Source organism: Elephas maximus, chromosome 19 (genome assembly GCF_024166365.1).
Source record: "Elephas maximus indicus isolate mEleMax1 chromosome 19, mEleMax1 primary haplotype, whole genome shotgun sequence".
NCBI lineage: Eukaryota > Metazoa > Chordata > Mammalia > Proboscidea > Elephantidae > Elephas > Elephas maximus.
The window spans coordinates 45,349,748-45,375,448 of record NC_064837.1 but is presented as its reverse complement, the minus strand read 5'-3'; the positions used below and the strand labels follow the sequence as shown (position 1 = coordinate 45,375,448).

At 42.5% G+C, this 25,701-nt stretch overlaps 1 protein-coding gene across 1 annotated transcript in view; it reads right to left on the bottom strand.

Moving 5' to 3' along the window:
• SKAP1 (src kinase associated phosphoprotein 1) overlaps window positions 1-25,701 on the bottom strand; it is a 298,649-nt gene that overhangs the window by 4,149 nt on the left and 268,799 nt on the right. Inside the window, exon 11 of the mRNA XM_049861482.1 lies at window positions 17,925-18,025. Within this exon, the coding sequence (XP_049717439.1) occupies window positions 17,925-18,025 (101 nt within the window). The remainder of the gene's footprint in view (window positions 1-17,924; window positions 18,026-25,701) is intronic.

The following is a 25,701-nucleotide window of genomic DNA, read 5'->3' as shown; positions in this document are numbered from 1 at the left end:
CTGCTGGGGCTTCTGCTTCCATCACTCTGCCGAAGCTCTCTCTCCACGGTCTCCTTATTGCTCAAATTCAACTTCTCAGACCTTAACTTACTTGATCTCCCAGCAGTACTGGCACCATTGACTGTTCTTAAGATATTTTCTTAGTTTCTACGATAATTTACTTTGGTTTGCCTCCTACCTCTCTGGTTGCTTCTCCTCATTCTCCTTTGCAGGCTCCTCTTCTGCTATTCCTCCTTCCAATGTGGTTGTTTTCTAGGGTTCTGTCCTGACCCACTTCTCTCCTGGTTTGGTGTACTTTTCCTTGAGCAACCTTATGCGCCTCTGTGGCTCACCCACCATCTCTGTTAATAACTCACAATCATAGCTCCAGCCCAGATCTCTCATCTAAGTGTTGGACCCTATCCAAGTACATGTGGGGAATTTCTGATGGTACCACCAATTAGCTGTGTGACACAGTATGTCCTAAATTTAACCCATTATCCTGCAACCACCCCGACTCTGACTCCCAAGTAATCTTCATCTCCTGTGTTTACTACCTCAGTGACTGGTACCGCTATGTATTCAGTTACCCAAGCCAGAAACCCAGGAGTTATTCCTGATTTCACCTCCCTCTTCCAGTCGATTCCTGAGTCTTACTATTCTTTCTCCAAAATATTACTGGAATCTACCTACCATTCCCATTGCTAATGCCTTAGGGTTATGTCATCGTCATCTCCATGAGGACTACAGAAACAACCTCCTAATTGGTCTCTATGTCTCTATTTTTTGTTCCCCTCCAATCTATTCTCCATTCTGCAGCCAGAATCTTTCTACAATGCACATCGATAATGTTTCTCTGCTTGAAACTGGTGTACACAGCCATGTGTGACCTGGCCCCAGCCATAGCCCCGCATTGTCACTCACCCCCTAACCTCAGCGCTACCTTCAGTAAAACAGAACTTCTCCCAGCTACTCCCATGGCCCACAGGTTCTCTCACCTTGGAACTTTTCCGTCGCCTGTTTAGCCTTTTCTTCCCCCCTCCCCTTTGTGGGACTCGCTCCTAAGCAGCCTTCAGATCTCAATTTCTGAGTCCCTTGCTCTTTGGAACCTCTCCTTTACACTCTCTACCCGGGGGGGGGGAGCCCCGGCTATGTGGTCCACAACAACCTATGCTTCCTGGAAACATGCTCGTCCTGCTGCCTTGTATCTGTGTGCCTTCATCTCAGAGTCAATCACTAGACGGAAAGTTCTGTGAGGGCTGAGACCTGGCTGGTTTTGTTTGGTGTTGTATTCACAGCACTGAGCAAGGTACTCAGCAAAGAGTGGGGCCAAATACATACTTTAAATGCGTTTATGAAGAAATGAAGGGAGCAGTGGGGATTAGTACTCTCAGTTGAGCAGATTTAGTTACAAGATATCCCCTTGGTGACTGAACTGGTTGTGGCAGGAAGAGAGCAACCGCCTTTGGAGACAGTCTTCTCAAATGGCTCCCTAAATACCATGAAGTGAGTCTCAAATGCCATAAGAAGTGAGACTACTGAGTTGATCCTTAAAGAACCTGGGAACTGTCTTTTTAAAATCAATCTTACACAAACGTATGTGTTCACTACCTCTCCCCTTCTCTCTCCTACACTTACCTTCTCACTTTCTCCCTTTCCAGGCCAGCTTTCTCTGCCACTCTGCACTGCATTATAGAAGTTACCAGAGTTCATTAGCCGAAGCTTGTCAGGATGTTTTTAAGCTCCCCTTGGTACAAGTTATGTTGTCTGTTTTCTAATACTGAAGTTAAGAAGTTAAGGTAGTTTCTGCCTTAAGTTTTCTTACAGTGTTGTCTTCCGCTTACCACCTAGCTGGAATGTCTACAGGGCCTTGCTGTGAAGGGGAAATGCACACTCTACCTTCCTTTTCCACTGTTACTCATAAAACTAGCTTCAGCTTTTCTGCTATTTTCACAGGCAGAGGGTGGGTACAATGTTGTCTGACAGTTTTTGATCAAAGTCAACCTGCTTAAACATGTGTGAAGTGAGGTCTTCTGCCTGCCAGATGCTGTCATCTTTACTACCTGCAGGGGCCCGGATAGGGCATTTTTTCCCTGGGGACTGTTTAAGGTCATGACTTTGACTTACTCTTCACAGCACCTCCCTTGAGCCTTAATGCCAAGAGTAGGGGCAAAGCCTTGGGAAGTGCTTTCTGCCAACTTGAAGAGGGTGCAAACAGGAAGCAGATGAAGCTCAGCAGGACACCTGCAAAGGCCGGGCTCCCAGTCAGTTTGCTCTTGCTTGAGGGGAGCATTGACCCTGCCGATTGCAGATGTAGTAGCCTCGCCACGGTGGTAAGAACTGATATTAGTGGAATCAACTCTCTGCCCTTCAAAACAAAAGAGCAGGCAGAAGTGTGAGGAGGATGGCACAGTCTCAGAGACCATATGCATCCTGCTGTGGGAGCCTGGGAGCTTAATCAAAGCACCTACGAGTCCTATGATCAGACTATCTTTTCCAGACTTTATTCCTTGGCTGGATACCCAAAAAGGGCTGCAGGGCTGAGATGTTTAAAGCCTGAATGGAAAATTTCTAGCCTTCTTTCCCACTACCACCCCCGCCATGCATTGCTCCAGCCCAGTCTGAACACCACTAGGTATTTTAAAATAATTTCTACTTTGATGAATTGCTGGGGAGTCCACAATTGCTCATAATCAAAGGGAGAAAAATGCAAATGAGATCCGGCCGAGAACTATCACCACCAAACGTTTATTTCACTGCACAGTGCCAAAAAGAATTAAAACAACATTAAACTCACAGCAATCATGTTTAAGCCCTCGTTTCCAAGTGCCAAATTGCACCACTCTGGATCATACAGATGTTCGTTAATTATGCTAATTTTTATTAAACTATTAAAATGGAGAGAGTACTGGCTCAGCCAGGCAGACCCCAGCTCTGAATGAACTCTGCTCTTGTCTAGAGGTGCTAATTTACTGCATTTTTATTAAGTTGCTGATTCTTGGATTTTAGTTTTAGGATGGCAGACAGAACCAAATTCCTGAGATCAATGTTTTCAACGAAGTCTGACTTCTTTGTGCCCAGATGTTTGGAAAGACTGGGAATATGCTGAGAGGCTCCAAAGAGACTTGAAGTCCTCAGTGTGGAAGGGGATCTACCATCAAGGTTGGTATATACACCTACAAGTGACAACGTTAGGGCAACAGACTTATAACACGCACTCCACTTGGTAATTCTATGTACTCTGTGTATGGACAGGTAAAGCTAAGATGTTATACAAAACTGTTGATTACAGATGCTCTAGATAAGAATATAAAGATCTATTAAACAATGACAACAAAAAAACTGAATCCTTTCACATCAGTGCTTGCTTCTTGCCGCAAGGCCTTTCTAAAAGCTTCTCACTTGAAGGTAGTACAACATGTGGCTTGTTCTCATCATGGATGTTTCTAGGCTTGAATAAATATCTGTTTCTCTCAACACCAACCTTGCCCACCTCCTTGAACCCCCAAAATGACAGAGTTTTAAAGTGAAGACTGGTTATTTGGCCTCCATTTTCTAGTTGAAGCTATTGGTCTGGAGGAACAGAGCCTCCAGTGAACCTGAAATAGATGCAGCTCTCACCATCAGCAACAATCAAAAGTGTTTATGGGGGATTGCACACTGCCATAAAAGGATTTATGCCTCTAATCTCCATCAACAAGAAAAAAAAAAAAAGAAAAACCAAACAAACCCTACCAAACCTGCCATAAAAAGAACAGCAAATTCTATAAACAAAAAGCAGTATGGCCACCAACCACGGGCATGTCGCACAGCTTGACTCTGCCTCAAGTGGTCTCCCTATTGCTGTTTATGCTTTCAAGACTATCATGGACCTCCTCAGTGCTCCTCCTGTCACAAGGCTCTGAGTCCCTGTGTGGTGCTGCAAATACCCTGTCAGTAGGTGTCAGGGGATATTGGGGTGGGGGGGGACCAGCAGGCGCCTATGATAAGCCTTAAAAGAGATTAAATACCCCTACTCCATGATTGCTACATTTTAATTTCTCTCTTCCCTGCTGGTTCCTATTTGTCTAGGCTCTTCCATGGCTCCCCTGGAGTAGCACAGACATGACCTGGAATGACCATCCTGTCTTGGGATGAAAATCCAATTTCTAGGCTCAGTGAATCCTAGGCTGTTCCAACAAAAGGAACTCATCACCCTCTAGGGCACAGATTCTTAAGCTGGAGTCTGTGAACCCTGGCCTCTCTATGGGTGGACTTTAAGGGATCTTTGAATTCCTTGGACTTGGTGTAAAATTTGTGTGCACATGTGCATGTGTCTGTCCCCGGGGTGAGGTGAGGTCAAGGCTGTTCATCAGATTCTTGAAGGGTTCTGTGACTCCCTGCCATTTACAAACTAGTGCTCTAGAGTGAAAATACAGAGGTTTTTTCCACCTGGATCGGCTCTTGGGCCCAGTGTCTCTGTGCCCTTTTTTCCCCTTAAATACAGTAAAAGAAAATTTAAGAATCCTCCATCCTTCCACACTGATTTTCCTAGGCTTCAACACTCCAGCTGCAGAGTATGTTCCTTTCTTGATAGGCTGACTGAGCTTGCTTATCTCTTCCAAAACACCACCTCTTTAACTGTGCCTTAAAAGTTTGGTATCTTCTTATAACTTCTGTTCAAATCCATATGACAGTTTTTGGAGCAAGCTGCTTGACACTGTTGGTTCCTGAGAATGTTCCTAATGGAAACGTTCTCTTTTCATACTGAATTGGGCTTTTATAAGCCTCCATGGAGCAAGATGCTCAGAAAACATCTCATACTTTTGTTCTTTTAACCATCAAAGTTCACTACATCAATGCTTGTAAACAAGAGGATTTCTCTTCAAGAGAACAATCAATCAGCTCCTAACACAGAAGATCAATAAATGCTTGATATATGTATGGGAAACGCTAATCAATCACAGAATTATTGGTTTTAAGATTGCTTATTTCTTTTATTAGTGTTTGTGCATCATACATTATTATTAGTAATTTGAATTCCTGAGCAGAGTAGACTGTACTAGTCCATGGTCAGCCAAAAACATTCTATTTTTTATTCTGGATTGGCCCACAAATTCTCTACCCCTAAAATCCAGCTTTGGAAATGTAATGCTTTCTTAGGATATCATAAGTTATTAAGTAAATTGAGAGCTCCAACTCAGCACCCCTCCAATTGCTGAGAAAAACAAGGCTGGGAACAGGAATTGCTCACCAAACAGGTACCAGTTGTTTTTAGCACAAATGATTTTATGCAGAGGTTCTCCAAAGGGAGAGAGGAAATGGTCAATTGGGTGAGTGGTGGATTGGTGATGTTAGAACCTGTTAAAGGATTGGAGCTCAGTGCTTGGCTGAAAACTTGGATAGCTTGGCAGCCTCTCCAGGTTGTTTTACACCTTGTCCTAAGTTCTTGGCAATCATTTTTCTCTTTTCCCATAAATTCAGAGTTTTGGTCTATAAACCACAATAAAATGAATTGTGAAATTTGCATCAATTAAATCATTTTTATTTATTGTTGCATTTCAGGGAAACTGCTAACCTGGAGTTTGATGGGCTTGGATTCAGGGAAGGATGTGAGTCTAAGAAAGGGGTCAGGAAAAGGCTGGGTGGTCAGCGAAAGCAGTTGTGGGTGTCTGACGACAACTGTACAAAGCACACCCCCAGGTAAGTGGTGAATGTTATGAGGATAAGAGGAATATGTCAGCTAAACAAGGGCCTGAAAGCATTTGAGTGTGAGGGCCGCAAACGTTCGCTCTTAAGTCTGAGGCTTACGTCCTGAATAGGGTGTGCATGGATGAAGTCAAGGCCAGGGAGTGTGCAGGGCCCTTGCACAAACTGGCTGCTGCTGGTGACTGAAATGCGTGCAAAACACAGAGCAGATGTGCAAGTATACGAGACAGAAAAATCATAAGGTGTGAAAGTAAGAGGGAAGGCGAAACAGGGCTGTAAGGAAAGAAAGGAGAAAGAAATACGCAACTTAAACTTTACCTAAAGAGGAGAGAAAGGCTAATAGGGAAGATAAACACTCTGCAAATGGGAGAAAACAAGGTGCCAAGTGCAGAATTCAGGAACAATAGAGACAGCACCATTTCGGAGTTGATAGGATTGTGATACCATGTGAGACCGACGTATTAATATGTATTCCATAAACTGCGCAGCTCGCAGCTCTGCACAGCTCTGTTTTGCTCTGACCGCAGTACCAGCCTCAGGCACCACAACACAATTTGGAAACAATGTGACGGAAATGTTTAATCTGCTCAGCCCATCTGTGCTGCGTATTTCTCCAGATCTCCCTGAGAGAGGCGCCTTGAATCTCCACATTGCCTTTAATATTCTCCTAAATCACCTCCCCACTGCACTTCAAGGGCCATTGCTACAATATCACAGGTTCATCTAAAGTGCAACGGGGAGGGGGTGGGGGAGGCGCAGGCCGGGATATTTTTTATTTTAAAATAATTTCCAGAGATCGTCTTTTCTGCTTCCTTTTAAAAAAGAAGAAAAGTTATTCTACTGTTGCCGTAAGGTTATTGAGGTTGTCTCGTGCAAAACAGGGTAGGATAGAGTGGAATCATTCTCCAAAGAATTATTTTTATTAATCTCGATTCTCTCAACTGGACATGGGAGGGGGTGAGCAGATGCTTGTTTTCTCTTATCTCTTTTTTCCTGCACCTTGCTGGGGTGATGTGTTCATTCGGGGCTGATGCCTGTCTGTCTCATGCTCTCTGCATCGGGTGTCGGCTTGGTAGTTCCCAGGCTGAGCCCTGACCCTGTCCTGCTCTAAACAAAGCCATTTTACTCAGAACAGGTATACCATTTAGTCCCTAGGCTACATGTCCTTTTCAGAAAGGGACACTGTTTATTATTAATTTTAACTTAGAACCTTGTATTTTCTCTCTTTAAGTACGAATGTTGGGTGTCAGATTTCCATGGCCTTTTCCCAGTTGATTTGGCCAGATTCAGCGGTTTGTGGCTGGACTGTGGGAAGCTGGGGTAGGTTTCAGAAAAAGAGGGGATGACAAGTCACCACGTTCCAGACCCTAGACAAATTGAAGAGAGTTGCACATCACCAAGAAAATTAGGATTCCTTTTGCTTTGTGAATTAAAGAAATGAATAATTTAATCCTCAGGATTGTTCCAGCGAGGGAAAGGCAACGTCCCAGTCGCGGAGCCCTACAGCCTGTCAGTGTGTTACATCATCTGCACACATAGGCGTTTCCATGACAACCGCTTATAGCTTCATTTCCTGGATCCCTCTAGGGGGTGTCACAGCCAGATCCACCTGCTTTTCACCCTACCCTCGGTGGGGTCATGGTAAGGTCACCAGAATAAATGAACGCGGGTACTAATGATCTGTTTACCGCTGTTTATGCTCTGTGTGTGTCAGGGGCACGCACATTTAGAGAGCTCATTATGCTTGCAATTAGAATGCACCATCGCTAGATATTTAACTCCTTTTTCTTTTAAATTAGCATTTTAATAACATTCTTTGAGCAGAGAAACAAAATGACCATTTTTCACGGACAAACTTCTAGCTGTAGGTGCAACTTTAATGGCAAAGTTGTGAAGGGGAAAGAAAGAATAAGAAAAAAAAAAAGGCCATTTTTACTACTTTCACCCTCCTCCTCACCAAAAGGATATTTTTATTTGCTTTCTAACACACTCAATTTCCTAAATTTGTTTTGAATCCAATTATTTTGGGTGGTTTAAAGTACTGCACTCTTGTTGGACGGAAATTAGCAGCGATTGAAATTAACTTTTTACGTGACCTGTGAAAGGGGCTGAAATAATTACAAGTGTGTATAAGAAACCCTCTCTCCAAAAGACCCTTGCTGCTGGATCGGGCTGTGTTCCAGTGATCACCATTCTCAGAATATCTTTATACAGTAACTGCAAGGGCTGTTTCCTTTAAAAAGGTGATTGCAATTATGGTTTCTGTTTTATGATTCTCAGGATTATTTAATAAAGGTAAATGATGACAAAAATTTGTAATTATAGACAGGATAAAAAAGAAGCAGAACAAATTAAAATAATAACACGACATCATTTGCCATTTAAAGATGGCGAGATCTTGGAGCATCAAAAAGCAGGGAACAAGGAACAGGAAAGACACAACGCAGAGACCTGCTCTGTCCGAGTGTTCTAGGAGGCATTGCTTTTTAGGAATCAGTCAACACCTTTTCTAGGTGTTTATAGATGCTCTGTTTGTGGAGAGTAGAGTGAAAAATAACAATTTGAATGTTTCGATTATCTTTCCTAGTCCGTTCCATTTTCATTATTTATTTCCTATAAATCGGGACCTTTCTGAACATAATTCTGCAGACAAGGAGGTGGATGGGACAGCCGATGTGAACGAGGAGATAGATGGTGGGTGCGTGCAAGATAGATGCTATGCGTTTATGAGAAGGAGCAGTAGGTCTGCCTGTGAACAGCCACAAAGTAGAGCAAGCAAGCGTGTAAACTATAACGGGTATTTATAGGTGGGAAAAAAGGTGCCAGGGAAGACTGTGTGGGAACAGGCACAGAGCCTCAAAAGGTTTGCTTTTTTCTACCCTCCTGGAATCCACGTCCAAGTTCTGCCTGAGACGGGACTCCTGTTTGCTGGGGCTCCTGTGAAACCTCACGAGCCTTTCCATGACAACAGACTGGGGATTTCACAGCCAGAGACTTAGGAGGTCAACAGTTAGGAAAGAGAGATCTTTGTCAATATCAAAACAGTCCCACCAAAACCCCTCCTGCAGAACAGGAACAATTTAAAGACGTGCGGCTGGGGGGTGGGGGGGGGGAGAGTAGCATTTATAAAAATGCAGGTCTAAAATGCTTATGCTTTTGTATCAGCTTAGCTGCACCTTAGAATCTACCATTTCATAAATAAAATACAGATGGCATAGACTGTGATTTGGTATAGCTATCCCAGGACATATCTAGATGCACTTCTGTTATTTTAATTAAATACTGCATTATGGTTTGTGACAACTACATAGCTACAGCGTAAATGAATTCAGAATTAAAGTGTTACTTAGGCATCCAGTAATTTTTGTTTCATTCCTCAGTTTTACAAAGCAAATCACTATAAAATCAAGACGTTTGTTCATTTACAGATGGAGCAGGGTGGTTGCCGCTGTTTTTTTTCTTCTTAATCCTTATGCACAAAAGGAAGACAGAGCTCAGAGTCTGGCTCCCAACACTCTTAGCTTATGAGCCACATCACAAAGAAAAACACATCCTCTTGACTATAATGTGAAATGCTGAATATTAATTGCTGGTATTATGCTTATCTTTCTAGCCGGGTTCTGTCTTTTAACTATTATTCTGATGGGCTGCAGTCTTGCACTGCCAGGAGATTTTTCTCCTTTGTTTAACAGTTAGAAACCTATTTAATTTAATTAAAAAAAAACAAAAACAAAAAACAACTTCAAGTTCATGATGCTCACTGGAAGTTTTCAGCATTTGGAACTCTTTCCAAATACAGAATATTGCGGGGAACAGAGAAACTGCCGAGTCTCTTTGCTAAAAACATGACGTGCATTTCTGCATCTCAAAGAAAAAATAATTTTTTTTCATTCCAGCAACATTAATGTTTCCTTAATGAAACTGGAGAGAGCATTATAATTTGATATAACCAATTGGTTAGTTTAAATGTCACTTCACCAGCGAATCACGAGAAAGGTTCAGAATGTTCACATCTATCAGGCACAGATTTTCACTCAAAATTTGTATGGTAGAGTAAAAGGATTTTTGGTCAAATCTAGGGTTTAATTGTATCTTGAATGTGTCCTAGGTCAAAATAAAAGTTTTTAAATAGCAAGTCTGTCTAGTATTTCTAGTTTGAGAATCAATACAATCTTTCTGTTAGCTTTAAGCACCATACATCTGGCAATATCTGCTAATTCTAGTGTTTCTGTGTTCTAAACAATTACCGCACACATCCCTTAACTAGTCCTATAAGCGGCACAGAAGTTACTGTCCCGGAGGTCTGCACTGAGGTTATAATTTGCTTCAGTATTTTGCTAGTTGGGTCATACAGCTGAATCCATACACCACCAAGAAACGCTGCAGACAAAGGTTGAGAAGGCTAGATTCCTTTTGAGAAAATAATTACACGGAAACAAAGCTTCTGTGACTCCTCTTAAATAGGGCACCTCACCAAAATGTCATCGGGCCTCTTTGGCAGATTAGTGAGGAGTTTATTACTAAATCTGTCTAATAAATGTGCAGTTGACTCTGGAGGAGCTGCTGGTTAAAATACTGGCAGTGGGAAATGGAGGGAGCGTCACAGTTAAAGACACAAATTTTCCCCATAATATATTCGAATGGAAACCTCTGAATCCAATGCTACATGGGCATATCTAATAAATTCACAATATTTCCGTCTCAACAGCCTTCACCGGTTAGTTTTAAAGATTTATGTGGTAAAAAATTACTCAGTGATGAATATGGTTTATTCTGGGCAGTATTGGAGGTATAAGGAATTAAACTACCATCTTTAACAGTGAATTTATTATTACCTCTGTCAAAAGACGAAGGCTTTAACAGCATTTGTTATAAATTCACTGCAAAATAAATGGCTGGAATTTTTTATACTGGAGTTTATAAAGCATTGGGTGATTCTGAACATTGCTTTTGTGGTTCTAGGTAAATACTTCTGTCTGGGTGTCGTAGTTAATTCTCTGGCCTGGGACTTTCCATCCGGAGTGGTGTGTGTGTGTGTGTAAAGCCAAAGGTCCTGTCCAGGACAACAGTTTAGGAGTAAGAAAATTAAAGAGAAAATGCCAGTTTTGTTCTCTGTTTTGAAAGTGAGTTTTATAATAAATGACTAAGGCTTGGAGGGTAAGGCTGATGTGCAACTGGGCCTCTTGTCAGCAGGTTTACATGCATGCATATGCACACACATATACACACAGCATACACACTCTCCCTTTTGTCCTCTCTTGGAATGGGTGTCCCCTCATTTATAAAAATTACCTGGAAGGAATGAGGCTGCCAGGGTTTGTTCTAGACGATTGGTTCCTGTCTGGGGGAAAGGAATGGCCACTACTGAATTTGACCGGTGTATGACCGTTGCCTTCCAGCTGACCCCAAATCCCATTCCCATCCTCCTAACTCTATAGCCTCCCATAGGGGTTTTTAATGAGAAAACACCATCATCATCATCATCTTCGTCATCACAGCACAGTGCTGACCTGCTTGTTAACATGAAATGGGGTAGTGGGGACAGCTTCTGCTTCTCTTTCGTACATCATAAATAAGGAAAGATATTTTCCAGTGGTATCCCCTTCACCCTCCTTTGACTGGGTCAGAGGTGAATAATAGCTTTTTGACAGGCATTGATCAGTTTCATCACACTGTTCAGGCAGCCTGTGCCCCAGGTCTATATTCTCCCCACTTACTACCCCAAATTATCTCTGATACATCCTCTCGCCCATCCCCCACTCAGCCAAGCAGAGGGCATGGTGCCTGAGGAAGTCCTAAATGGACACTAGATGTCACCAAACACCTCCTTTCCCTCAGAGCCCTGAAATTAAAAAAAAAAAAAAAATCCTTCGTTTAAAGCAATTGAAGGAATTATCTGTTTTTATGAGGGTTGTTGTCACATTCAACTGAGCACACTTAAAAGAGGAAGTATTGCTGCATTCAGATAATTTTTATAACATACAAATCTTTTTTGGACAGGTTGGGGTCAAGGGAGGGGAAAGGTCTACATTCTTTAAGCAGCCCTTTGAGGGAGCAGGTGGAGAATACTGGGTTTTTAAAATCCCATTATAACAGCCACTGTGTTATGTTAGCACAGTTCAGGTGTGTGGGGAACAGGCCTGTTGTATTCAGATAACCAGAAGCTGGGTTTGGAGCTGGGCTTTGAACTGGTTAGTTCTGGTTGGAACCCCTGCTGGGAATAAGCATTTCCACCCCAGATATACTGAATCAGAATCTACATTTTAACAAGATCCCCAGGTGATTCTTATGTGTAATAAATTTTGAGAACCACTGCTTTACTAGTGGTTCTCTGAATTGGGCCCTAACCAGCAGCATTAGCATCCTCACCTGGGAACTTTTTGGAAATGCAAATCCTCAGCAGAGGTTCAAACTGAAATAAACCTGTTCAAAGCCCTGGTTTGGAGCCAGCATCCAGTCTGGATTTAAGTAGCTCCAACTCAGTGCTGGAAGCTAAAGGTCACCTTTCATGACAAAGTTGGCCCATCCTTGTCCATAGAAGGCCACGGGCATCTGACAGCATCATATGTTCAACTTGACCTCGGCTATAAAGCTCCCTGTTTTACATGTCTAGTGCACCAGCAGCGAAGGCAACTCAAAGCCTGGCATGTTTGGGCCATGCTCTCCCAACTCCAGCTAAGCCACCACGTAAGTATAAACTTTATGGGGGTACTCATTCTGGAAACTGGGGCTGCCCAACTTGTTGCTCCAGGGCTGATTTCCATGGAAATAAGTAGCTGGATCTGGCCTTAGAGGTGTCTAAGGGTAACTCATGAGGCACACAACACAAGCCCAAGAGATGTATCCTACTGCCTCAGTTTACTTTAAGTAGAAGACCTCATTCAGGGACCTTGTCTCCATTCTAGCCAATTGAGAAAGAGTTTCTCTTTCTTTCTCTGTAATTCACTCTTACCTGCTGGACAGCTCATGTTACCACCATAAATTACTTCGGGAACTGGAGGCTTATTTTTTTAATGGGCGTTTATTTAAGAGTTATCTTGCATAGTAGAACAAGCGCCTTTATTATTTAGAAAGAATGTAGGCAATGTTCCCTAGTGAGAGACCTTGCAGCCAGGAAGACAGGGTCATGACTCTAAAAGCTGGGACTTAGTGACTTGTTTTACCCAAATAGAGGTTCCTCATCTCCCTTTCTGCCATTACAACAAATGCCTATAGAAATGTTGGTCCACAAAGGGGCTTGGAGATCCTCAGAGAAAAGGAACTAAGCCAGGGTACAATGCTATCACATGGAGGGTGATTCAGCATCTGCCCTGCCATGCCTGGTGGCCAGGGTGAATGGATTTTTGGAGTATACCTGTTGTTGGATCCCTGCCAAGTACTGATGGCCACTAACCCCCAAATCACTTTCCCTCGCTGTTGATATTTGGAATGTCAGACAGGACTGAGCAGCAGCCGGCGTGTATTTCAAACACAGCAGATGGATTTTTATATTAGCTCCTATTTCATGTTCAGGCAGAGCGACCGCCACACTAAAACCACAGCCTCGATGCTGCCGAGTTTGCTTCTGTGAGATTAATTCTGTGAAATTAATTGGGACAAGATTGAAAAGGAAATTAAAATGCAGCTGAGTGAACAGGCCTTTTCAAACACCTTTTTCCTGTTCTATTCAAACTTGAATTCTGCGGTGGTCGCAGGCATCATGTGAAGTAATTTATGAGAGGCAGGCTCTCAGGAGCCATTGGTTACGTATGAGGAGACCTGCACAAGCGCCACAATCTGGAGCCACTGAAGAGCGCTAAACACCCCGCCGTGGCCTGAGCTGCATCCATGCACCAAGGAGGAAGGGAAGCTTAGTCCCTGTACCAGAAAAAGCTGTTCAGAAATATTTGGGCCCAAAAGGAACATCCGCTGAATGCACAGATCTGCTTTGTTATTAAAATTTCCCTTTAATATATATTAAGACCCAAATTGAAACTCAGTGAATTAAGTGGGCATGAAGCTGCATGGGGCCTGGGATGTAGGGATGTGCTGGGGACGTCGGTGGGAGTTCTTCTGCTGACTGCCATTGGTTACTGTCTCAGAGCTTGAGTACATGACTTTGGTCTTTCTCTGTACAAGAAGGAAACCCTGGTGGCCTAGTGGTTAAGTGCTACAGCTGCTAACCAAAGGGTCGGCAGTTTGAATCCACCAGGTGCTCCTTGGAAACTCTATGGGGCAGTTCTACTCTGTCCTATAGGGTCGCTATGAGTCAGAATTGACTCGACAGCACTGGGTTTGGTTTTTTTCTGTATAAGAAGTTTGAATAATGTATTGGGTATCAGTGATGAAATCTCACAGGCCCGAGAAGGCATGGTGGATTTCTAGCGGGCCTCTCTACTTCCATATCCAAGTGAGAACCTTTTGTGCTTTCGAGCAATTCTATGAAGAGCCCTTGGCAATATAAACCATCTTTTTTCTCTCTCAATTCGCCAATAATTTATTGAACTAATATGTGTCAACACTGTTCCAAAAGGTTTACTTTATTGTTAGTGGGAGGGAGGGGAATATCATCATAGTTAACATTTCTTAGATGCCCAAATTCTCTAACACAAGCATCACAACAACCTATGAATAGAAATTATCCCGGTTTGTACAGACGAGGAAATTGAGAGTTAGCAAGATTAAGCAGCTTTGCTCAGGGCCACATAAATAACCATCTGTTAACGGCACCTATTTGCTTCCCTAAGAGCAGGTGAGGAGCCTTTTGTTATCTATGGGGAGCGTCTTTCCTGTCCAGCCAGTCACTCTCTGAAGAATTTTTTGAAAAAAGATCAACAGTTCTCTTTCTGGGATCATTCTTGCCCAAAGACAACAAGACTAAAAGACTCCTGAGTTGGGCCCTAGGATTCAATCTTGGGTTATACTTGCGGAACTATGAAGAAACAGCAGGATGCAGCGGGAGCCCAAGAATAAAGCTGTTATCCCTTCCCCTCCTCTGCTTCTCTCACCCCACCTCCCCATCCAGGGGGTGCTTCCTTTCCTCCAGCCCTCCCTCTTCAGAATATTTCTTTTATCAGACAAAGAGATAGGGGAAAGCCAGATGCATTTATGAGGATGAAAAACAAAAAAGTTGGTGGCTGGATTTTTTTTTTTTTAATCTGAATAAGTAATTGAGCTGAACTCTGCGTGTGGAATTTCCTTGGCAGTGTTGCAGGATCAGGCTCACCATGGTTAGAACTGGAATATGTGAGGCAGGATGAACCTTAGAGGCCACCTAATATAACCCCCTCATTTTATAGGTGAGGCAACAGGTCCAGGTAAGCTGAGCTGCACACAGTTACATTTTGTCTTCTGTTTCTCAGGAAAATGGACTTTCCCAGGTTCCTAAACAGCAGGCCTTTCTTGCCTGACCAAGGTTCTACTGGACAGAGAAAAAAGTAAAATGCAGTTTTCTAGGACTAAACTCAACTTGGTTCAGGTCTGTTCCGGGCATGAAAGGCAGGCTGCAGAGGCTGTGTATAACTGACTCCAACAAAAAAAGAAAGGGCTAAAATGGAAAGAATTTAGGAAGTGGTTAAGAGCTATGGCTGCTAACCAAAAGGTCAGCGTTTTGAATCCACCAGATGCTCCTTGGAAACTCTATGATGGCAGTTCTACTCTGCCCTATAAGGGTCGCTATGAGTCAGAACCAACTCGATGGCAAGGGCAATGAGTGAGTGTTTTGGTTTTGTTGAGGAAAAATTCCAGAGAGTAGGAGTGACTTTATTTCTGAATAGAGGGAAGGCTGGGAATGATAGTGGAAGCTCCTTTACTATCTGTCTGAAATGGTTCATTTGTGCTTCTTAGAGGCAAGGGAATGGATTGGGTGGCCTTTTAAGGTTCGTTCCTGCCCAAGGACTCTTACTGAGTTAGGTAATATAACAAAGGTAAAACCAATCTCAAATGCTCCCCAAGCCAACGTTAACTGGAATGAAACTTTATGAGGGAAACTTCAGTTGAGCTGCAGGGATTAGTAACCTGGAGAAGGGCGGCAGCAGGCATAGCTTTTGGGAGAAGACACGTGCTTAGACAATACAGGAGATGAAAACGGACTAAGGACCGTCCAGAAGAATGAAGAAGCCAGTGGAGCCAGGGCAGCAAGGTATTCTCACTGAGTTAAACTCTGAATCATGAGCTTTTGGCAGTGGAGGAGGGAAAGAGGGGCTGATTTAAAAGAAACAGGTGAGGGAGGTTCCCCATTTTTTTTGAGGGGGATCTCTTAAAAATACAGTGGCAGTAGTAACTGCAGACAGCTCTGTACTACAAGGCAGGTCACAGCACAGCCTCTTCTAACTGGAGGAGAGGGAACCCCAGTGAGAAGCCATTTACAAAGGCAAAAGACATGCAAAACAAACAAAATAATCATGACAGAGAGAGAAGGCCAGCAGACAGTCTGGCTCTGTTCTGGCCCCCCTCCTGCTGCAGGCACCTCCAGATAATGTAAACAGTTAATTTGTTCACCTGCAGGCTCTGGGCAAACAGAGGCCTGGTCACACCTGAGTGGATAACTCGATTACCCCTGTAATGCCAGCGTGGTAATGTACACAAATTCTATTACACAGCAAACCTTGCTTTCGGGCATTTGAAATACCAATCAGGCCAATGTCCACTCCCTTCTTTGCTTCCAATTTTTTTTTGGTGGATTGGAACTGCTCTGAAATGGTACTAGGGTGGCGTTGAGTTAGGAATCTGGAAGAAATCACTAGAAGGTTGTGATTTCACTCAGCAGGACCTGCAGGGTTCCTGCTTACTTTCTAAGGGCTGGGTCTGAATTCAGACCTTGTTTAAAAGGGACTCCTTGGAACCACTGAAAGGCACCTTGGATGAGCCGTGGCCTATTTCCCTAGGGAGCTTAAGGGTGTATTTCAAACCAAGACAAACACTTGGTCAAGGCACTAACATTCACAGAATAAAGATGAATGGTAAACAGTGGGTTAATAGCAAGTGGGTTTTCAGTTTTGCTTTACGGAACTCTTTTCCACCAATCCACATAGTAATTAAAGCACAAATCGTGCCTATTCCAAAACCATGTTTGTAGGTATTGATTGGTCACATAAAGAGAATTTTTTAATAGCTTCTTTCAGGGCTAGAACCTATTACCTTTGCTCGCTTACACAGACTTGTGCGGGGTTTCTTTACGAAGATGATGCCACTGATCTATCAAACAGTAGCCCATGGTTCCTGAATCTTCTTTACATCAGTGACATATGCAATGATGCATTCTTTTTTTTTTTTTTTGTTTTTTGTTGTTAACCCAGTTCTTTATGATCAGCAATAGTACTTGCGAAATGATTAGCTGAGGTTAGGGGTTAACTGTGACTGAGGAACAGAATAAAGTTAGCTGGCCCATGTGGGACTGGACTCACTAAATTGGCCTTATCAGCGGCTGCTCAAACCCATTGCGATAACTAGCCCTGACCCCTCCCCTCATACATAATTACATTAAAACCCACTGCCCTCAAGTCAGTTCCTCATACTGACCCTACAGGACAGAGTAGAACTGCCTCATTGAGTTTCCAAGGCTGTATTCTTTACTGAAGCAGACTGCGACATCTTTCTCCCGCAGAGCGGCTGGTGGGTTCAAACTGCTGACCTTTTTGGTTAACAGCTGACCATTTAACCACTGTGCCACTAGGGCTCCTTCCTAATTACATTACGAGCTTGTTTATCTATAAATGAAATATGAAGGTGGCTCATCTAGCCAGAATTTTCTTCAATAGTATCGTACGGTAATAAATTATGAGTATAGTGATGATCTTTAAGCACCAAAAGACTCTGAAAAAAGATCAAATTTTTTATTTGCATAGTTTTAGTATTTTGTCTAAGAAGGCCTGGTGGCGCAGTGGTTAAGTACTCAGCTGCTAACTGGAAGGTTGGCAGTTTGAACCCACCAGCCACGCTGTGGGAGAAAGATTACAGCCTTGGAAACCTTATGGGACAGTTCTACTCTGTCCTACAGGGTTGCTATGAGTTGGAACTGACTCAATGGCAATTAATTTGGTTTTTTTGGTTTATTATTATGTCTATTGCATTTTTAAATTTGAAAATTGATTCCTGAATCTGAATTTTCAATCAAATTTTCCACTAACAATTATAAATAAACAGGAATTTATGTTTGAGGGACCATGTAATACATACAAGAGAAATATATGAGTTGGAATAGGCTTGATTATGGTGACTATATCATCAAGAGTGAAAAAATCAACTTTTGATCCAAGCCCCACACTCTACGTCCTTACCTTGCTCAGAATTCGGATGAGGTCACCTCGCTGGAAGGACAGTTCATCTGGTTGGTCACCACGGCAATCCCATAGGCCCTGGTAGTAATTGGCATAGTCCACTGATCAAAGAGAGGAGAAATCAAAATTAAAAGGACTCTGTGTTCCCCAAGGAGCCCACATGTTTACTGCAAAGGGAAACCAGGGTTCTGATATTGCCTCTAGGAAGCCTGAGGTTCACGGGGGTTGGGGTGAGATACAGTCAAACGTTGAGCTTGAGCAAAGGACTGTGGGAGAAGATCATTAACTCCCATCAAATATTTACAGATCGCCCTTAGTAGAATACTCTTCAATAATATATTTATTTATTTATTAATAAAAGAAAATCAGGCACGGAATTTTTCACTTGGTTTGTAAATAAGCAGCTCAGAGAGGTTTCCTGCCAGGCTTTCTTGATCCATAGCATCTGAGCTACCCGGTGTTTCTCGTCATTATGCATTTGAAGGAACAGAATAAGTCTCAGACTTCTGCTTATTTACAAAAGAGGCTGAGTCAGCCAGCATGCTGCTGCATTGCAGCCTGACAGTTTGGCCTCCTCTGTTACATAGGAACTTCATCCTGGGTACTTCCCACCCAGGTACTATATGATCTAATCACCAATAAATACTGAGACGAATGGTCCAGTCTTTAAGTGGAACCAAGGGGGTGTCTCATCCATTACAACTAAATTCTGGGTGGGCTGGCCCTTTTCCAGCATCTCATTTGTAGACCCTGAACATGTCTGCCAAGATTTATCTGCAAGCCCCCAGGGGAACAGAAACCAAAGTGATCTGCATTAAAAATGAAAGCTACTGAAGACGACAAACCAAGCTTTAGAAGCAGCTGGAGAGATTTACTGGACTTCTCAGCAAGACTAGATGGCAATGATGCCACAGGACAGCCATTGATTCTTAACAATGAAGAATTTGTATTGATCTTCTTCTACCGGGAAAGGTTAAACACTAGAGTACAAAGTGGGCGAGGATCTGGGGATTTGAATGGCAGGAGAGCTAAGGCCCACTAGACCAGTGTTCTCTGTTCCTCTGGATGCTAGGTATGAGAGCTGTAAACAAAGATCCCACCAAAGATAAAATTCCTATTGACAGGAGTCATGGGTCCTGTATTCTAATTAAAATTCAAGTGATTTGAGGGGACCTATTTTTTGTTGTTGTTAGGTGCTATCCAGTCATTTTTGTTTTTTTTACTTTTTTTTATTGAACTTTAGATGAAGGTTTACAGAACAAACTACTTTCTCATCGAACAGTCAATACACACATTGTTGTATGACATTGGTTAACAACACCATGACATGTCAACACTCTCCCCTCTCAACTCTGGGTTCTCTATTACCAGCTGTCCTGTTCCCTCCTGCCTTCCAGTCCCTACCCCTGGGCTGGCGTGCCCCTTTAGTTTTGTTTTGTTCCATGGGCCTGTTCAATCTTTGGCTGAGGGGTGAACCTCAGGAACGACCTCATTACTGAGCTGAAAGGGTGTCGAGGGGCCATGCTCTCAGGGTTTCTCCAGTCTGTCAGGCCAGCAAGTCTGGTCTTTCTTTTTGAGTTAGAATTTTGTTCTATATTTTTCTCCAGCTCTGTCTGGGACCCTCTATTGTGATCCCTGTCAGAGCAGTTAGTGGTGGTAGCCAGGCACCATCTATTTGTACTGGACTCAGTCTGGTGGAGGCTGTGGTGGATGCGGTCCATTAGTCCTTTGGACTAATCTTCCCCTTGTGTCTTTAGTTTTCTTCATTCTTCCTTGCTCCTCAAGGGGTGAGACCTGTGGAGTACCCTAGATGGTTGCTCACAGGCTTTTAAGACCCCAGATGCTGCTCACCAAAGTAGAATGTAGAACATTTTCTTTTTGAACTATGTTATACCAGTTGAGCTAGATGTTCCCTGAGACCGTGATCCTCACAGCCCTCAGTCCAGCAATTTGATGCCTCAGGGAGTTTGGATGTGTCTTCGGAGCTACCATGACCTTGCTTTGTACAAGTTGAGGGGACCTATTTTATGAGTTTCTACCTTTGCCTTCATTTGTCTTGACCCTCCCATTAGCAGTGATGGTACTAGTCTCTGAGAATGGGAACAGATGGCAGGCAAGTGGGCAGTTAGCCACCAGAGGCCTTGGGTACATTCGCCTTTTTTCTGCTTGTTTCTATTCCTAACTTATAAGCAATTCAAACAATAAAGGCACAAGGGAACAAAATGCCTGTGCGTCTCTAGAAACTTGAAGAACTTTAACAGGGAATCTTAAAGTACATGAAAACAGAGGACAGTTATTTAGTTAAGACTTGGAGATTGCAAATAGAAGTAAAAATGCCCACCACACAGAAACTCGGGCATGTTTTTTTACACAGAAAATTGTTTGTATATGCAGTAGACAACAGAGGGCAGCAAATAAGACAACTACAGTGAAAACATTCTGCCAGAGTAAGAATATGTTTGGAAGAAAAATACACTGGGAGAAATATGTTAAATATTGTAAAGACAAAGCATAAATTTTTGGAATATCAGTGCATGAAATTGTAGAGAAATATTAATTCCTGAAAAGTGAAAGAAGTTTTCCCAGAGGATATATCGATGTGTTTTCAGTTATAATGGAGTTGATTAATCCTCTAAAGATTTTGACTAAATTAAGGAATAAAAAATATGCTGACATCAATATTCTTCAGGGATTTACGGATTCTGCATGGATTTCTATGGCATAGAATATCAGTTTATATTTATAAAAAAAACAGATTTTTTTAAACATAACTTGATATTTCTGAATGGTAAGAAGACTGACAAAGTTATCTGGGCTATCAGACAGTCACTGTGGAGTACTGCACCCCATAATGTGCCTGGATGTGGGACAGCTTCTATGATTACTGATACCTTCTGGGTGTACATGTAAAAAGTGATGTGATATTGGGTAGATAAGGAAACTGGAGAGAACAGCTGGAAAACAGCTTATTTTGAAAACATGAAGATGACAGCGAAGGCAAGAAGCTAGGAAGAAACTAGAAGACTTCCAGGAAAAAATAAAGACAGAAAAGGCCTCCAGTCGTTCAGACGCTACAGGCCAAAAGCTCATGAATCCAGGATAGAGTTTAGCCTAGCCTTAGAATAGGGGTAGTCAGAACTAGAATGATAAAAAGACAGCTCTAAAAATAAGCAGAATGAATGACTAAGAACTGAGAAAAGGCTAGACTTGGTTGTCTAGATGGAGGTATTCAGGTATTAAGGAAATCAGAAGTAATTCCTTGGCTGGACATGACTGGACTTCATATTGCAGACTCCCTAACACATGTGTGATTTGCATTTATGTCTGGGTATACATACATCTTCACTACATTCATTCCTCAGTAGTCAGCAAATATGTACACAGTTTTTTACCTCCTAAGTAAGAGTGAGGGGCTGTGTTAGACACTGGGAATGACAGAGTGAGCCAGGCAAGGTCCCTGCTTGCCGTGACTACCATACAGTGGGGAAGGCAGACGTGGAACAAATAGTTACAAAAACATTATTTATGATTGCGAGATGTCTGTGAAGCAGGTAAGGATGCTGTGTATAACAGGGAGTCTAACCTGGTCTGAGGGGTCAGGGAAGGCTTCCCCGAAGCTTTAGCTGTGTAACAAAAACTTGGTTGAGAGGGTGTTATTTAAAGGCCTGGAAGTGGGGGAAAGGTGAGGCTGAGGGGCGCTTCATTCCTGAAGCTTGGCCCTGAGAGAGACAGCTTGAAGGCCCCAAGAGAAGTTCCAAGGCCCAGAAGTCTGCAAAGCCAGTCCAGCTACTCCTTAAGCTTTCCTAGCTCATCCTATAAACATGCTAATACATGAGGAGACTCTTAACTAATTTCTTTAGAGGAGTGAGAGGAATTAAGAGTCTGAGAGAGGCTTGCATCTATGGGCTAGGTTTAGGTTCTTTAGGTTTACGCTTCCCTGGCAGCAGTCTGAGATCAGAAATGGTGCAGCATTCTGACCATTTAATTAATTCAAAAACATCCTCATTCTCATTTTGAGGACATTATTCCATCTAATTATTTTTTTTTCCAGGCTGTCCATTTGGAATGAAAAACAAAAGAATAAAGCTTAATGCCAGCATTTCTCAATGTCTTTCCAAAAAACGTACTCTGCACTAAATAAAGCCTGGTAATTCAAAAGCAAAGTACTAATATATTCAGCATAAAACAGACAGAGGACCTAGAGCAATAATGACACCACTAATAACTAAAAGAGTTATAACAATTAACAACAATTACAATGATAGAGAAGCTAATGGGTATGATCACTGCATTTAAATTGCTAGCAGAGCTGAGGACTTTTTTTCTAGAGAAAAAAAAAAGGGCAGCATCTTATTCTCTTTCTTTATCCCATATAAGAGGAGCTAAGCTCCAAGCAAACAAAATGTTGCAGGAAGAAGAGCAACAGACCAAGTTAAAAAATAGTAATGTTTTCTCTCTTTTCTAGGTATTTATTGCAAAGCATTTGTCATTCCATGCCAAGTTCTATATAAACAGTGATAGTCATTTCTTCTGTAACTGAGGCCAGGCTGGTGCTACTGTTGTCAGAGTCAATATGTGAAAATTAGCCTCCATGATGTGGAGAGCTCCAAAGTAAAAGGCCAGGAGACCTTTCTGCCTCTCCCCTTCCTTAGGGACACCAGAACCTGACTGTGTTCCTTTCAATGGTCATATGTCACCTTGGACTTTTGTTTAGGGGAGGTTGAGTAGCTCCAGAACTCAAGCTGTGACCAGAGTAAAGAGGCAAAAGGCAGGCCAGCAGGTTGTTTACCTTTTCTTGATGAGTAAAAGGGCTGTGCCAATGAGGCCTGGCACTGGGTACAATCACTTAACAAATTATGGAAGAGACAAAATGAGAAATAGATAAAGCCAGTCCTACCAGAGCGTGGTATGGTGAGAGTTGGACAAGGATGGCCAAAGCAGTGGCCCCACTGGAAGGGACGAATGAATGTTCAGCCCATTAAAGCTGACTCTGTCTGATACCTCATTAACTCTTTCAGAAGGAAAGGTATAAAAAAAAGTCACCAAGCTCCATTTACTAGGGAGGGACACCAGAGCAGGAAAAGCAATTCAGCAATACTATTTGCTTATTTTCATGGTTCTTTAATATTGGATTTTGAAATTACCATGGTCCTTAATGTTATGATTCTGAAGTGAGGAACACTCACAGATACTGGTTTTCATCTCATTTGCTCCTTTTATTGGGCCAAAATTTCAGCTGGCTGAGGATCAACTGATGTTTGGCCTTGGGAGATAGGTTTCAAAAGGCAAAAGCTATAAATACCTTCTATAGCTTCCCTCTGCTTCTTTAGTGTAATAATTCACTACATTGGCAGGCACTAAAGTGGAAAGGAGTCCCTGGGTGGTGCAAACATTTAACATGCCTTGCTGCTAACTGAAAGCTTGGAGGTTTAAGTCCACCCAGATGCACCTCAGAAGAAAAGTGTGGCAACTTACGTCCAAAAAATCAGCAATGGAAAATCCTATGGAGGACAGTTCTATTCTGACACACATGGGGTTGTCGTGAGTCGAAACTGACTTGATGACAACTGGCTTAAGGTAGAGAGTGTCTCAGAGATGTAACGCTCATAAGCAACCATCTTTCTGCCCTCCACAAAAACTCGGACTCCTCTTTGGCTGAGTATGTCAACAATTTCAGAGCAAAAGTAACCTGTTTCAAGCTCTTCCTTAGTCAGGGATTTGACATATCTAAGGATGCCTCCAGACTGGTTTTTATTTGGACGTGACATACCCAAGCAAATAATTTAATGTAAACAGCACAGAGTGAGTTTTATTCTTGGTTACCTGGACGTTACCTTTTCATGATAAGGAAGGAAGAAGCAGCTCTCATCACCGAAGACCCTCAGTAGTATTAGAGTATTAAACTAATGGGTTGGAATTTAGTGAAAATCTGAGGTGTTGAAGAGTCACTCATTAAAATAACCCTGTTACTAACAGTCATGCTGTAAACTGAGCTCTTTATAGATTGAACAATCAATACTACAAGGCTGTGATAGATTTTCTAGGTAACAGAAAAAAATAAAAGAAATTACATCTTACAGGGTCATTAACACCCAATAAGGATAAACTGAATTCCTTTCTCTCCCCCCCACGCCCTCCCCCCCCCCGCTCCTGATAAGATCTAGTTGGACCTTAAAAATGTTAGCAATTCCATTAAGGACAAGCACAGCATTCAGAAAATAGGATCCATGGAATGGTGGAGCCATAATGGAATGGCTAGCCGTAGTACCTTCCAGAAGAAAAGAAGACAGGGAAAAGGACAACTTGCTTATAAAAATTTTCCCCCCAAATCATGTAATACCTGAGAACAAACAAGTGAAGCAAAGTTGCCTATTACATAAGAATTCACCATAGTCCTAGAGCCCCTGCCTTTCATATGCTTTCATGGGGCTGCCTGCCCTTCTTCCGGACCTCTGTATTTTATTGTTATAAAGCTAAGTGTTGACATTTGGATGTTACTTATTTGTCGTCGTTTCTATAGCTCCATTGGAGAAAAGGCACTACATAAATTCAATAAATAAATAAGTAAACACAAATAATAAAAATTCCTGCCTCAGATTCTGTGGAGAGAATGAAAAGCCCTCTCTATTGTTTAATTACTGAGTCACCAATCATTATAACTGGTGGGAGATATAAAACATAGAAACATATTTAGAGCTTGCTACACTTAACAACACCTATTTTGGAGGCAGGAAACATGAGGAACAAAAGGTTTTTTTTCTTAAACCTACTTGAATTATAGCTGTTGAAACAGTTCAGAAATAAATCTCCCCTCACCCCCCAGACAGAGCCTTGGAGAGAGAGGCAGAAGGAGGAAATGAGATGAGGAAGGAGTCTGAAACTGAATTTTAAGACTTTTGCCAGAAGTCTGCTGCTTCCTGAAAGGAGTTTATATATAAAACTAGCCATAGGAATTTTACAGTTATTCCACTCAAGCTGTCCACATGAAGTGTTTCTTTCCTGCTCCAGCGATGCAAGTTGGTTGAGAAAAGACTCAAGTGGGAGAAAGGCTGGTCAGGAAACAGATTTTCTGCTGGCATTCTATACAGCAAGTAGAAGACAGTGTTCTAAAAGGTTCCGGATTCCCTGGAGCAGGTTTCAAAATGAACTTAATTATATGTGTTAATTATGATAAAGTATTTGAAGCTATGCTAACATTTCTGCATCATACTCGCCTCAGTTGCTGTCTTTCCCTCCTCCTGCTTTGACACATGTTTTCTGATGCTGCCTCTCCCTTGTCTGTTCTCTCTCCTGGGAGAAGTAGAGGAGCCCTCGTGGTGTAGTGGCTCAGCTACTAACCGATAGGTTGGCGGTTCAAATCCACCAGCCGCTCTGTGGGAGAAGGATGCAACGGTCTGCTTCCATAAAGATTTACAGCCTTGGGAACCTTATGGGGCAATTTTACCCTGTCCTATAGGGTTGTTAGGAGTCAGAATCGACTCGATGTCAATGGGTGGGAGAAGTTGGGCCCTTCGCTAAGCCTTTTAAGTATTCACTTCCTATAGAGGACAACCAAGGTGAAAGGGTGGCAGTGGGGAGCTTTGCTGAATGGACAAAGAAGAGAAAAAAAGGCACAAGGAAAGGGGGAGAGAGGAGAAGGGGCAAAGATAGGGCAAAAGAAAGGAGAGGGAGTGGGGAGGGAAAGAACTCCTAGGCTTAAGATTTTACAGAATCTCTAGGAAAAAAATCCACTAGTATCTAAGTCAGCCATGATACGATTCAGGCTCTGCTGATGGAA